The 15,333-nt window shown below is 46.3% G+C and overlaps 4 protein-coding genes across 6 annotated transcripts in view; 3 read left to right on the top strand and 1 right to left on the bottom strand.

Moving 5' to 3' along the window:
* The window catches only part of LOC144114339 (protein FAN-like), an 80,205-nt gene extending 77,397 nt beyond the window's left edge, over positions 1–2,808 (top strand). For all 3 annotated transcript variants that reach the window (XR_013311016.1, XM_077647991.1, XM_077647992.1), the window contains one exon: positions 2,497–2,808. Coding sequence is in view for 2 of the 3 variants with exons in the window: in XM_077647991.1 (XP_077504117.1) it covers positions 2,497–2,594 (98 nt within the window). In the remaining variant the exon portion in view is untranslated. The remainder of the gene's footprint in view (positions 1–2,496) is intronic.
* LOC144114344 (enhancer of yellow 2 transcription factor-like) lies at positions 2,704–7,392 on the bottom strand. Its single transcript, XM_077648001.1, has 4 exons — positions 6,848–7,392; positions 5,945–6,015; positions 4,385–4,459; positions 2,704–3,048 (listed from the first exon to the last, which is right to left on the bottom strand). The coding sequence occupies exons 1-4, from the start codon at positions 7,057–7,059 to the stop codon at positions 2,969–2,971; spliced, it is 438 nt and encodes a 145-aa protein (XP_077504127.1). The 5' UTR covers positions 7,060–7,392; the 3' UTR covers positions 2,704–2,968.
* Positions 7,298–10,804, top strand: LOC144115129 (uncharacterized). The gene is made up of 4 exons (XM_077649306.1): positions 7,298–7,393; positions 7,496–7,661; positions 7,941–8,166; positions 8,292–10,804. The coding sequence occupies exons 1-4, from the start codon at positions 7,298–7,300 to the stop codon at positions 8,608–8,610; spliced, it is 807 nt and encodes a 268-aa protein (XP_077505432.1). The 3' UTR covers positions 8,611–10,804.
* A 939-nt stretch (positions 10,805–11,743) lies between these two features.
* Positions 11,744–15,333, top strand: part of LOC144114340 (protein FAN-like) — a 43,988-nt gene continuing 40,398 nt past the window's right edge. Inside the window, exons 1-2 of the mRNA XM_077647994.1 lie at positions 11,744–11,952; positions 15,213–15,276. Of these exons, the coding sequence (XP_077504120.1) occupies positions 11,898–11,952; positions 15,213–15,276 (119 nt within the window). The 5' untranslated portion in view covers positions 11,744–11,897. The remainder of the gene's footprint in view (positions 11,953–15,212; positions 15,277–15,333) is intronic.

The raw sequence follows: 15,333 nt of genomic DNA, 5'->3' as shown, positions 1-15,333 counted from the left end.
AGAGAGGCGAGCTCCGCGCAGGTCAGGCTGGGTCCAAAGTTAAATTCTTCCCATGATAGGATCGCCGGCGCTGGAGGGTGGCGAGGCGGGGCTTCAGGTTGCAGAGACGCCACTGGTGACCCGGGGTCCAAAACTGAGGCTGTACCCAATTGCGTGCCGAGAGTCAACGCGAGAGGTACGCTGCTGATGTTGAGTATAAATACGTGGGCCTCTCCTTTGAGCACAGGCAGAAGGCTTCGAGGGGAGGTCATCTGACGGGCTGGAGCTGAACACCGGATGGGTTCGAACAGCACGTCTGCTGTGACCGGACTGTCAAGCTTGGCATACACCCACGTTGCCGCACCCGGTGGCAGGGTCACGGCGGACGCCACAGTCACGGTAGTGACGTCGAACGGCTTGACTCGACACGGCCACTTCGTCGCGAGGTCACGCAGAGATGCTGAGGCACGCTTGGTCGCCGACACCAGGGACTGCCACAGGGCGACACCGAGGCTGGAAACCCGGCTAAGCCAGCCCGGCCCACAGAGAGTTCGGCTCGCCCGTGGTTTGGTTCTAGTAAAATTAAGGACGACTCCGGCTTGCTGGCACCACCCGCACCCGAGGACCACTGGCCAAATAGGGCTGTCTGCGACAACAAACTCGGTGGAGATGGTATTTCCGAGTGCTGTCAGGTTGACGACGACACGTCCGACTTGCTCCACAGGGGTGCCGTTAAAAGCTAAGAGCCGGGTTTTGGCGGCTGGCAGAAGCAGGTGGGGCGCGTTAGCAACAAACGATTTGTGCAGTACATTGACAGCCGCTCCAGTGTCAACCAAGGCCTTTACGTGCCGGTCAAGCAGGGCGACGTCGACGAGCACGTAAGGAGCATCAGTGGTAATCGGAGCCGACGAAAGGAGGGGACGCGGAGAACGAAGGAGTGTGGGGACGGCGGAACGGTGCCCCCGGAGTTCCGCCAAATCGTTTCCCGACGTTGGAGGGCCGGCACAGTCCCTCGCGTAGTGTCCCCGCAGGCCGCAGCGGAATCAGGTCATGCGGACGTCGTTACGCAGGCGTCGGATAGAGGCCGCAGTTGGGGCTGCGGACCGAGGAGCCTGCACCCGGACGCTGCGCTCGGCAGACGGTGGCGACCCCCGCGTGGCCAGCAAAGTCAATTCTGCCTCGATGGCAAGCGCCATGGCGGCGCGGACGGAATCAGGACGGCCAGAGCGGACCAAGCGCTGCACCTCGGGGAGTCGGATGGCGTCGACAAACGCCTCGGTGCCGACCAGGGCCACGGCGTTCTGAGGCGCTCCCGGCAGCGACTGCAGAGCCAGGCGCTCAATGGCGGCGGCTAGGTCCTGGTACGTCTCCCCGGGCTCTTGACGGCGGGCTCGCAGGCGGTGGTACTGCACACGGGGTTGACCTGAGGCACCATAGTGGTCGGCGAGGAGGCCCGCCAGAACAGTGTAAGAGCCCAGCTGGTCGGGCGGCACGTTCTGCAGCAGCTCGGTGGCGCGGCCCCTCAGTTTTGCAACGAGCATCCATGCCTTCATTTGCTCGTCCCAGCCTCTCGCCGCCGCAATACCGTCCAGCTGGATGCGGTAAGCATCCCACGAGATGGTGCCGTCAAATGTGGGCAATTCCACAACGTCCAACGAACACTGCGGCGAGGACGCACCCGCGCCGAGCACGCCATTGGCGGCCACGACCGCAGGCCCAGCGACGGCAGAGCCGTAAACAGCGGCGGCGGGGACGCCCAAAGGCACCTGACCTGTGCTCGGCTCGGCTGGCACCAGGCGACGGAGTTCGCGCCGGAGAGCTTCCATCTCCCCAGCCTGGGCAGTCAGACGGGCCTCCCATGCGTCCATCCGTTGGGTGACTGTATCCAGGAGGCGCTCAACACCGGCGTCCGGCTGCTGCGAAGAGCCGAGCCTCTCCGAGCGCCTAGGTCTAGCGGCGCCGGCCGCCGCGTCGTCGGCGCTATCGGCTGGTGGTGGACTCCTGTCGTCTGGCACGTCGGGTGCTTGATTCTGGGAGCGGGTGAGCGATATGATCCCACCGCTGCCACCAAAATGTTACGGTGTGGGATGCCACGGGCCCGCCCAGAGAAATATAGCAGCAGTACGGAGGAGAGCCGGCGAAGCACGACCGGCGGCGGCCAAGCTTTCTCGTTCTATCTCCCTCGTGCTAGAGCCGCACGCTCGCCGCTCGCGCTCGCTCTCCGCCTCTTCTTTTATTCCCGTATCAATATACACAGGTGTGAGCATGAAAATGAAAAAGTCTCCAGAAAGGGCTCGCCAACTTTTGCGCATGATTGTGGGCCCTCTGCTACATGTAGAAGTGTATTATTTGGCGCAGGCTTTCACGACAACACAATGTAACAATGTACTGATTGAGCAAGCTCCTTTAGATCAAATCTAGCTGAAGCATAAAATTTGTTGACATTCATTTTCAAAGCTGTGCAAGCCTTGTGAGGCTGGCAGTTGCAATGCAATAAGTGTCATGTTTTGGTTACAGGGCCCGTGACTTGCATTCACGTGTGCGAGGATGGAAGCCTTATTGCAACAGGCGGAAGCGATGGTAAAGTGGTGGTGTGGCAATCTGCGGAACCCTGACACTTCTCTTCAGCTGTTGCTGTTTTTACATTTCAGACACAGGTGGAAAAATTTGCTCTAAATCGCATAAAGCTATCACTGCATCCCATGGATACAAGGAATGCATAAATTTTGGGAAAAGAAGCTCATGGGAAGCTTGTTCCATTTATTGCTGTACAGTCAATGATGTCTTGCCACATGATGTCTTGATAATATATACACATATTTTTCCCACTGTTTGGTTTTAATACTTGTACATACAACAATATTGAGTTTATTACTATAAATGTGCAATTCCAAACATGTATTACTGAAAGGTACCACGGCTGATGTGATGACTGCATGAAGCACAGTTAAACATAATTCGATGGTATATAATATTTTGAGCTGCATCATTAACCGCATGCCTGCTGATCTAGCAGAAAATTCTTGATCTCGTGAACAAGTTCACGCTTGATGATGTCCGGCACAGTAGCTGCAAGGGAAGCAAATTCCCCAATGAATGAAGCCTTCAAAACAGTACAGCGCTTGCTAAAACAAATGTCCCTTAGCAAGAACTTATTAACACTGAGCTGTTTTTTAATAAAATGCAATGTAAAGCATGCACGTTCCTTTGCTTAACCCTTTGCAGTCCTCAGTAGAACAGCCATTTCAGTCAAGTTAGGCGGCAACCGGCAGTAAGTGCTTTCTTTGCTGGTCAACCTCTGTAGTGACTGCCCAAAGAGACACCGAGGACCAATTTTTGTTCTTAGTAAAAACGAATTATGTGGCTCTGTTTATTTTCATCCAGCAGCAAAAGACAGATAGGTATTTATAGACTTTTCCAATAAGAGTTCCTGGAGAGTCGCCATATTGCTTGCTGGACTGTTGTGTGCAGAACTGGTTTGCAAAAGTCTAGGGTGGAAGCGTTGCTATGTTTCCCGATGGAAAGGTCTACTGGTAAGGAAGTTGTATGTAAAAATTTTCTCACCACTCAATTCAAGCTCATGACGCCTACACCGAAAGGAACTCTGTGATCACGGTTTTGAAGTGAACAGAGGTGAAGCCTAGCCTCCGGGATCCACACAAAAAATCTGTGTAGATGTACTGCATTTTATAAGCTCCGTTTGCGGTGAAAAGAGTGTCTTTGTCATTGGAATGTGGTTATCTGTTGATTTAGGCCAAAACATGTCCTCAGTGTCTCTTTAAGGGCTCTTCCCACGTAAACCTGTTGTCAAAAGTTTATGGAAGGCAACTCTGTCAAAGAAATTTTATTTTCTCGCCTCAAGAGTATTGCTTGAAATTTAATGGCACACAGTGTAAATCGCACAGGCACAATCTTTCTCTGGATGAATGGAAGGACTGCAACAAGAATGTTTTTCTCCAATTTTGCCTTCCATCAACTTTTCACTGCGGGTGAAAGCACACAGATAGGCTGGTAAGCTTCACAATGCATGGCAATTTACCACCAAGTTTAAATGTAGGAAGCTGATCCAATGAAAATAAAGGTGCCTGAAGAGAGACTGTTTTGCTGCACGACATGTGCCTGACACACTTCCTTCCACCTGGCAGAATGCCCTGTCATCTTTTAAGGAGTAAACCGATAGATACAAGCCCCTGTAAGTTTTTCACTACATGTTTCTGTGCAGCAGCGTCTGCTGCATCTGCGAAGGATCAAATAAGTGCACCAAAACAAACAAGCAAGTTCTTTGCCTTTTTTTTTCCACATTTCCCAAAAGAGTAGTTCTGCGATAAAAGAAAATTTCACTTCTAAAATATGCACTTCACCAGATTCTGCAACCAAGCACAGAAACAATTTTTTTGGCACTTACCTCTTGCCCTTGGTGTGACTGCTGCTATAAGCTCTTCAACTGATACGTTTTCAACACCTTTTTCTCTAATGATTTCTGCAAGACAGAATTCAGAAATAGTCTTACACAAAATACCTCAAAATTACTGGTATGAATGGAAGTTGAGCATCAGCAATGAACCATAACCGATCAGCAACTTGCAATATACAAACACATACAGCTTGCTTTCAGCCCTTTTTGCATTAACTACAGCTATACTGGTGCAGATATTCAGAAAATGCAAGGGCAGCAGGTGATGACTAGGCTCCAAAGGTATGTATGCACCACTATACAACCTCTGGGTAATGCACAATGGCACATGCACAGTGTTTGCCAAAACTGCTCAGAACATTGGCCTTGCAAGTCCTGCATGCAAGAAAGGTGTCTATCCAGAACAACTTTTACAAGCCACTCAACTCATTAACCATAAAAAAAATATCTAACTTGTGCAAAGGGCAACTGGCCATACCAAGCGCACAAAAACTTTTGTTCAAAAGCCAAAATACCAGACTCATTTAGCAACACACCTACTAAGTAAATTACTATGTACTATGTCCTACAGTTCAGTTCATATTTAAGCGAAAGAACTGGGGAGTAGAAAAAGATTACTTTAATGTGCAGAGTTTGTACCTTCACCTCACTGAATATGTAACGCTATTGCCGAAGCCATAGCAATGCGACACCTGCATATCTGGTGCCCAATTATGAATTCTGTTCTCAACACTCTTTTAACTGGTTGGTACCAGTAACCTTGGCAGTCATGATGGCCAAAGTAACAACCAATAATTAGCCTTTCTATAGTCCGATACAACTAGAGAACGAAGCAGCAAAGAACCCTCAAAAGAGGCTCCTCAGCCAATGGCGTCAACAGTTTTTCGGGACGTCACGGTCAATCCCTTAGCGTGACATCGCAGGTGGCTGCCTCCACAAAATGGGATTTCACAGCAACATCATGACAATCGGTCAACACTACTGGCTGGCGGGCTGGGCCTCCTTTGAGGGATGTTTGCCGCTTTGTTCTTGAGTTCCGAGCATTCAGCTCCTGATGTGCCAACACCAGCTGTAGCTACCACTACGCTGCAACACCTTAGAATACAAACACTCTTTTCTCGGACCACACTGTACTGCTAACACACAAAGGTTCTTCGAGCTGGTACTGAATACCAACAAAAATAATTCACCAAATTACAGGCACTACACGATTGCAATTCCTCTCGAGACTTTAGTCTCTGCAAAATTTCTAGATTCCGTAAGGAACCCGGTCAGTAATAAGTGCATACTAGCTTGCCACCAGCACTAATCTAAAATTACAAGGAGTAAGGGAGGGTTTTCATGACACTGTCTTCACAACTGTAACTTGGAAAAAAAAAAAAAAACATGCCAAAGTTACACCTATAGGCCATAAGCTGCATGAAACCATCTAAATGGAGTTATGTTCACTTCACATACCAGTACAGACATTTTTCTTATTGAATCAGCATCCCATAAAAGCTTACAAAACTTTTTCTAGTCCTTGGTAAACACTCATTCCACTGTACCAACCTTTGCAGTACGCTTTCAGTTGGTCCTTCCATCCACATTCTGTTAATCTTGTATGCAGTAACTCTTTTAATCTATAAAAAAAGAAAACACATACTAGTCAATTCATGCAAGACTGCAAGGACACTTTTTGGAGCTAGCACTTCCTACCAGGGTTCGAAAAAAAAAAACCATTGCAGCTAAAACCCATTTTTGAAGCAGTGCAACACAGCCAAAGACTACTGTCAAAAGATGCTAGCTAAGAGGCATGAACACATACATTCACAACAGTATATGATTAAATAACAGTGCAATGCTGCCACTGGCACACAGCTAGCGCTACGTGTAAATTACGCTGTCACAGACTTAGCTGCGTACAGGGGCAAAGAAAATAACGGCGCGCACACTGCCGTTGTAAATGCAACCACAGAATAGAAGGGTCGTGGTGCACTCCTGCACGACCGTACCACCAGGAGTGCAGTAGATGCACACCCCATGCCTGAAAACAGCCAATAGGCAAAATATGCCAGCGTGCTCCGTCTGTGTCCGCACATTAGTGAATCAACGCGGCACCCCTGGCCTACAATAGACTTCAGCAGCACACACTTTAACGACGGCAGTTCGCTACTTAATGCACTGATTCGGCAAGTATTTCCAGCAAGGCATTTTACAAAACGGTCAAACCATAGGTTCAACACCAGGCAACAGCTACTTGCTGAAGTGCGAACTTCTGACGCTTGTACTTAACTGCACGGCCATGAAGGCACAAACTGCACGCTGCTTTGCAAAAGAAAATAGCTTCCGCTGCAGGCGTGCGGCGAAGGAACCCGCCCTGCTAAGTATCCTTCAGAGGCAGTTTTACTCTTGTTCCTCTGCGCAATTTTTAGTGTCACATGTAGAAATGCCGCAGTAGAGCAACAGACAAACCTTCGGGTGAAACTCTTCATCGGATCCTGCACAGCGGCGTCAGATTCCTCGACGGGAAAGACCTCGCTTGATAACACCATGGCAGCACAAATGGGTTGCGGCAAGAACACGCACACAAAAATGCTTCTTTGGGCAGGGACCGACGCAAGCGTTCCGCGTGCAAGCACACTGGGCAGGGATCGACGCAAGCGTTCCGCGCGCAAGCACAACATTCGAATCGGGCTGCGGTGAGAACACGCACGAGCTCGCTCGAAGCGTTCCTGGGCAGAAGGCGACTGATGAAATAAGGTGATGAAATAATGGCAATAAACAGAGCGAGGCAGTTAGCAATGCAGGAGAGGTGGCAATGACATCATGGATAAATCATGTTCAGCTGTCACACTGCTAAATACAGTGTGTCTCATCCAGATCATCCGTACAAATCAGTAAATTATTTTAGGAAACTTCTCTATGGAGTTTGATGACTGGTGGCAAAATGTCCTGACATTGCATTTCATCACTGGTGCCATTTTGATTCGTTTACTTGAGTCTGAAAGCAGTTCATGTGTTGGTAACATGGGATTTTATTGCAGAAAATAAATAACAGGCCTTAGTGTAATACCTCCTGAGACCCGTTTATGACAATTTGTCCAATATATTGGACATTAGCTTTTAAGCCAGTACTCCCGCGCCGAAAGATTCTTGTCCAATACATTGGACAACTGGTGGCGCCATCTGTGCACCTTTTTTGAACTTAAACTGCTCACTTTCCCGCCAAAACACTTTGAAAATGGCGGCGTTCAGCGCGCGGCGTTCTATGGCACCTGCCGGAGAGGTAAGTGTTGTTTCTGCAATTCTTACCTACTTTGAACGCGTAAATTTTGTTGGATATCAACAAAAATAGAACAGAAAACATGTAGATATTATAATTGTAACTCTACATGACCTAACTTTTCTGTGCTTTCAATTTGATTTCACGTGTCCAATACGTTGGACGCTGGGACTCAGCCCGGTTATTTTGACCGCGTTTTTTAAAATTGCTTTCGCAATAACTGTAAACGAATACTGCTGGTATTTAACGGCTGGGGACGAAATAACGTCTTTTTTGTTGTAGGAGACAAGCCTCGCGTTTCTGATGAGACGGCGGAAGCAGTTTTACAAAGAATTGCACAAGCCAACACATCAGACATTGACCTATCGGACAGCGACGACGATACTATTGTCGATCCAAACTTCAGTGCACCACTTGAGGATGAAGGCACTGACGAAACCAGCGATGACGAAGGTCCCTCCACATCAGGCACTGGAAGAGCTGAGAAGACTTGGAAACGCCATCAAGGGTAAGGAAGAAATTATTAACGAAAATGTGTGTACAAAATGTGTCATGATGACCTCAGTTATTTATAACATAAATATTGGCATTGATATTTGCGAAATTTAATTGGCGCTTATTTTTTGCATGCAGTGAGATTACAACTTGGATCCCTGACTTTGGAGACAACATTGACAGCAGTGAACAACGCTGTTCGTGGGCACCAATTGACTACTTCGTGCAGTACATTCCTAATGAGGTGCACGAAAAAATGGCCCTGGCTATGAATCGGAGTTATGTTGAGATGACGGGAAAATCTCTGCAAACATCAGCAGAAGAACTGAAAACTTTTTTCGCAATTTCATTGACCATGTCTTGTCTGTGTTATCCACAGATACGGATGTACTGGCAAAAAAAAAACACGAGTACTACCTCTTGTAGCAGACAACATGTCCAGAGATCGATATTTTAAACTGCGACATCGCCTGCAGTTGGTTACTGAGGTTGAAGTCAGCGAAGAAGAGAAGATGACCTACTGTGGCGCATAAGGCCGCTATTGGAATTTGTATTGAAGGGCTGCTAAAAGCTTCCTCGCTCAAAGTATCTCTGCATTGACGAGCAAATGATCCCTTTCAGCGGACGCACCCAGCTCAAGCAATACGTTCCGCGCAAGCCAAATCCAGAGGGGCTAAAAAATTTCGTCCTTGCTACTCCCGGTGGATTAATCCTTGATTTTGAAATCTATCAGGAAAAGAAATCAAGTCTATACCCAGGGAGTTCCGGAATCGCTGAATCCGCAGTGCTGCGGCTGGCCGATAGACTGGCCCCAGGTACAAGTCTTTACTTTGATAGATACTTCACATCTTGTGCCCTGCTAGATAAACTTACGGACAAAGGAATTGCCGCAACGGGGACACTAATGAATAACCGAATACCTAAAGGGGTAAAGCTTTCAGGAGAGAAAGAGCTAAAGGAAAGAGGAAGAGGAGCATCGGAGGCATGGATCAGGAAAGACAAGAAACAGATTGTCGTATGATGGTATGACAACAAGCCAATAACTTTCCTTTCTTCAGTTCATGGAGAGGACCCACAAGACACCTGTCGTTGATGGTCTCGCAAAGAAAAGAAATACATTGATGTCCCTCGGCCAGACATTGTGCGCATGTACAACGTCAACATGGGCGGCGGCGATCTTGCGGACCGAATGATAAGTTATTACAGGATAAAAGCTCGAGTGAATAAATGGACCATCAGAAGCATTTTTCATTTGTTTGATATCGCCCTCAGCAACTCATGGGTGCAATACACTCAGGACATGCATACAAAGCAGAGGAAACGCAAAGAAATACTGAAATTTATGGATTTCCGTCTTTCTGTTGCTGAAAGCCTCACTGCTGAAGGAAAAAAACAGCAAGAAACAGAGAGTGACAGCGAAGTTGAGTGGAGCCCACTATCAAAGCAAGCTCGACGAGGAGAGACCAACAAAAGTGCCTACCACTTCCCAAGGCTGTCTGACGCAGCTAACGCTGCGCGTTGCAGGTTTGAGGGGTGCACCATGAAGACAAAGTTTTTTTGCACAAAATGCCAGCAGTTCTTCTGCATAACAAAAGACAGAAGATGCTTCGAAAAGGCACACAGTAAGTGAGCACAGCGAAAATTTTTTATTCAGTTAACGTATATTTTGCTACTTTGACTTTTGTCATAATAAAGTATTTTTTTCGCACAACTTTCACAGCTTTATCTAAAGTATTTTGTGGCATGCCCACTGGGTGGGAAAATACGGCTAGAGTCCTAGTGTCCAATATATTGGACATTGCGCTGAGCTGAAACTATTAGTGCTGTTGAAAAAATATCTCTCACTTTTCACCTTTGTATTCCTACCAGCTTATTCTGAAACCCTACAAAGTTTTTGTTCACTCAAATTCACTTCAGGTCTCAGGAGGATGGCTTTTGGGCCGTGAAAGGGGTAGTTCTCATGAATTTCTTCAAACAAGGTGAGGCTGTCACATTGAAACCCTGCCTAACCGAGAGGTCCAATTTTTCGTATCCAGGCGAGAAAAGGAGAGCTTTCTCGATCATACCACAGCCCTTACCAGTTTGAAGCATGTACGCCACATTGCTAATTTTGGTGGTGTCACTACTGCGCCAAGCATACAATCTGGATTTAGCATCCTGTAATTACCACCTCTTGAGAATGATAAAGAGTAGACCTATGGGGAGTATTTTACTAGCAGTGGTGCTGTTATGCATGTTTTAAACAGTGGGCCTCTTCTGTTGGTACAGGGTTCTACTGGTTTGACATGGAGGCTAATGTTCATTGTTAGCAAATTAACAGGGAACTTTAATGGGGGCTGTCAGAAACTAGTGTATATTAATGCTTCATGCCAGAAGGCACACTGTTGCAAAAAAAAAAAAAAATGAGTGCTGTAGCTGTTAGTGTGCACTAGAAAGAACTAATGTCAAGCAGTCTGTATTGCATGAAACATGGGCAGATTGAAGGTGTGGTGTGCTTTCCTTCCTTCGATACCCCATGAATGAGCAGTTTTTTGTAGAGAAACCACAATCGACCCTCATTGTTTCAATGAAGGAAGTTCAAGAACTACATCATGTGTAGTATATAAGATCTCTCTGCTCTCCCGCCTTTTAAAGAGTTGCCCGTCAGTCTGTCGCAGTTTTCAACGAATTAAATAGGAGATATCTTTAAGTTATCCTTGTATTACTGTGGCATATTTAGCAGTTGGTGCATATATGCAGAAATGCTGTAAAATTAAATGCGTACTGCTCCTATAATGTGTTTTCACTTGCTAATCATACTGTATTTACTCGTGTAATGAGCCCACATTTTTTCCATAAAGTATGACATCAGATTGAGGGGAGGGTTTATTACGCGGGGAAAAAAAAAAGTTTCAACAGATTTTTTTGGAAGGGTCGATATTTCATATCATACCGCCGTCTGTCCTTCGGTCATCAACAACGAATGAGCGGTCAGACGAGTTCGTGCGGCTGGTGTTTTTGGCATCGTTCACTTTGACGCGATCTGGCAATTTTGCGGTAGCTGGCGGCACCGGGGTGTCCAGATAACGCGAACATGCTGATCTCGGGCCTTGAAGGCCAGGCACAAGTTTTTTATGCGAGGTTAAAAAAAACGCACAGGACGGTGACGAGCGCGCAATGCGAATGACTATGCCTTAGCTTACAGTGCACGACGTCCTGGCCCTCTGCCAAGTTCGCCAAGCGTGCCCGCCGTGCTCTCCCTCCCCCCACCCCTCTGGCAGGAGCTCTCCTCAGAAGATCAACAAGTGGTGGTGTTATCTGCAGCGGGCAGCATCTTGCCGAGTTGCCAAAGGGCGCACTGCCAAAGAGTGCGCTGCCCCCCCCCCCCCCACCCGCCACTTCTGGCAGGAGCTCTCCTCAAAAGATAAACAAACAAAGTGATGTTATCGGCGGAGCGAAGGTCTGCACTGCAGACAGCGCGAAAACTGAGGAACCAGCTACAAAAAGCTAGAGGGTGAAAAAAAAAAATGTAAATTCTGACCAACAAAAGTGGGGGGCGGGTTCATTATGCGAGTGGGTTCATTACGTGAGTAAATAGGTATGTTGTTCCTTGCTTACTGCAGCATTCTGATGAAGTTTCGCGTGCATGAGGCACATGTTGTTGAAAAAATATCTCTCACTTTTCACCTTTGTATTCCTACCAGCTTATTCTGAAACCCTACAAAGTTTTTGTTCACTCAAATTCACTTCAGGTCTCAGGAGGATATGGATGGCTTTTGGGCCGTGAAAGGGGTAGTTCTCATGAATTTCTTCAAACAAGGTGAGGCTGTCACATTGAAACCTTGCCTAACCGAGAGGTCAAATTTTTCGTATTCAGGCGAGAAAAGGAGAGCTTTCTCGATCATACCACAGCCCTTACCAGTTTGAAGCATGTACGCCACATTGCTAATTTTGGTGGTGTCACTACTGCGCCAAGCATACAATCTGGATTTAGCATCCTGTAAATACCACCTCTTGAGAATGATAAAGAGTAGACCTATGGGGAGTATGTTACTAGCAGTGGTGCTGTTATGCATGTTTTAAACAGTGGGCCTCTTCTGTTGGTACAGGGTTCTACTGGTTTGACATGGAGGCTAATGTTCATTGTTAGCAAATTAACAGGGAACTTTAATGGGGGCTGTCAGAAACTAGTGTATATTAATGCTTCATGCCAGAAGGCACACTGTTGCACAAAAAAAAAAATGAGTGCTGTAGCTGTTGGTGTGCACTAGAAAGAACTAAAGCCCCTCCATGACGTTTTTTTCCGACCAGCGGTAGCGTCATGGAGGGGCTTTAGAAAGAACTAATGTCAGAAAAGGGGTGGGGTGCTTTCCTTCCTTCGATACCCCATGAATGAGCAGTTTTTTGTAGAGAAACCACAATTGACCCTCATTGTTTCAATGAAGGAAGTTCAAGAACTACATCATGTGTAGTATATAAGATCTCTCTGCTCTCCTGCCTTTTAAAGAGTTGCCCGTCAGTCTGTCGCAGTTTTCAACGAATTAAATAGGAGATATTTTTTTTTAAGTAATCCTTGTATTACTGTGGCATATTTAGCAGTTGGTGCATATATGCAGAAATGCTGTAAAATTAAAAATGCTTACTGCTCATATAATGTGTTTTCACTTGCTAATCATACTGTATTTACTCGTGTAATGAGCCCACATTTTTTCCAGAAAAGTATGACATCAGATTGAGGGGAGGGTTTATTACGTGGGAAAAAAAAGTTTCAACAGATGTTTTTGGAAGGGTCGATATTTCATATCATACCTCCGTCTGTCCTTCGGTCATCAACAACGAATGAGCGGTCAGACGCGTTCGTGCGGCTGGTGTTTTTGGCATCGTTCACTTTGACACGATCTGGCAATTTTGCGGTAGCTGGCGGCACCGGGGTGTCCACAGGACGGTGGCGAGCGCGCATTGCGAATGACTATGCCTTAGCTTACAGCACACGACGTCCTGGCCCTCTGCCAAGTTCGCCAAGTGTGCCCGCCGTGCTCTCCCTCACCCCACCCCTCTGGCAGGAGCTCTCCTCAGAAGATGAACAAGTGGTGGTGTTATCTGCAGTGGGCAGCATCTTGGCGAGCTGCCAAAGGGCGCACTGCCAAAGAGTGCGCTGCGTGCCCCCCCCGCCCCTTCTGGCAGGAGCTCTCCTCAAACGATAAACAAACAAGTGATGTTATCGGCGGCGCCAAGGTCTGCACTGCAGACAGCGCGAAAACTGAGGAACCAGCTACGAAAAGCTGGAGGGTGAAAAAAAAAAAGTAAATTCTGACCAACAAAAGAAGTGGGGGGCGGGTTCATTATGGGAGTAGGTTCATTACGTGAGCAAATAGGTATGTTGTTCCTTGCTAACTGCAGCATTCTGATGAAGTTTCGCGTGCATGAGGCACATGTAACTAGCAACACGCGCATGCGGCAAGGGAGCCAGAGGGGAAGAACTTGCCATCTGTTGTACTGCACATAGTTGTGCGTGGCAAATTTCCAGAAAGGGAGGAGGAAATGTCAATGTTAATGTCAGTGCAATGCTGACCTCTGAGATTTTAAATGTAGTGGCTGTTTAACTCACAGTATAGCTGTGGGAAGCTAGTTATTCATAGTTTGAATGTTTTGCATATTCAAATACTGGTCATTAAACAGTTCACATGAATAATTTGACTGGTTATTATTCAGCTCTAATCTGAAACTCAAATACTTGCACACACACAGCAAACAGTATTAGTGCGTACAAAGAATGGCTGTTTGAATTCTGATAGCAGTGCTCTTGAAAGTGTTGCATGAAGCCCTTGGTACTCATAGATGTAATATGTAAGTTTTGAGGAGATGAATGTATTAGGGTTATAAAAGACATGTGGCTCACTAAACTCTGTATATTTTTGCTCACAGTATAGCTTGTATAGAATATCTTTTTCCTCTTTGGAACTTATTCCAAGTGGTATAAATTTTTTAATGTTGCACAGTTTTAATATAGGCACTGGAAGATGTTTGTTTTGCATAGTACCGTAAACATAAAATCTGATTACATTAATATGGGCAAACTTGGACTATAGTAATGCCATCAGGTGTGTGATTAGTTAAACTTCCTCAAATTCATTTACAAGCTGCCGTTGTGGCTCAATGGTTATGGCGCTCGATTGCTGACCCGAAAGATGTGGGTTCGATCCCGGCCGTGGCGGTCGCATTTCAATGGAGGAGAACTGCTAGAGGCCCGTGTACTGTGCGATGTCAGTGCGCGTTAAAGAACCTCAGGTGGTCAAAATTCCCGGAGCCCTTTACTGCGGCGCCCCCATAGCCTGAGTCGCCTTGGGATGTTAAACCCCCATAAAACCAATCAAATTAATTCTCGATGGCACGAGTGAGGTCATCATTCAAGTTTCCACTTTATTTGCTAATATTTAGTAGTCTTTTGATATTGCCAATAAATATAGGATACGATATATTTACCACCATTGTTTATTTCCTTAGTTCATGTTAGAATAATGACATCACTTTAAAGAGCTGATGAGCTATGTTTTCAGCAGTTAGGGAATTTTCAGACATGACCTCATTTCAATGTCACTCTGCTTAAATTTTAATCTCTAATTTTTATTGCTGCACTACTCTACTGACACAGTGGTTAAGTTAAAATTTTGGTGATTGGAACAAGTGCATGATAAGATGTTGCAAGGATGCAGTATAGATGCATATAGATCCAAAATATTGCAATAGAGCTAAGATAGAGCATGTTGCATTCCGAAGCACTGGTACAACTGCAGCTCACAGCAGCAGTAAATCAAGTTGTGGCAGACATAGTGTTGTTTGATGTTGAATTGCCATGTGCATGCAAGAAAAAGGCAAACTAGCTTCTGGTCTCAGCATAAAATTTTTCTTAAGGTCTGTTTTGTTAATTAGTGGCATTTGTCATAGAACACGCCTCCAAACGAACTGTTGTTTTGAAGAAATGTGGTGAGAAAATGTGCTATGTATTGTAGTAACATAAGCTTGTTATTTCCTTTCATTTATTGCTTTGTTAGTGATGGTCTGTTTTCTACCTGGTTTCAGTGCTGCAGTACATGTTGTGCCTGCAGAATGGCCGCTTCGACCACTCAGACAGAATGTTTAATAGGTGTGCTTTAAGGCTTGCTTCTGTACCGCCTGTCGTTGGCTTTGTTTTGCATGCAGT

This window comes from Amblyomma americanum, chromosome 1 (assembly GCF_052857255.1).
Source record: "Amblyomma americanum isolate KBUSLIRL-KWMA chromosome 1, ASM5285725v1, whole genome shotgun sequence".
NCBI lineage: Eukaryota > Metazoa > Arthropoda > Arachnida > Ixodida > Ixodidae > Amblyomma > Amblyomma americanum.
The sequence above is the reverse complement of the archived record's forward strand: the minus strand, read 5'-3'. Positions and strand labels throughout refer to the sequence as shown.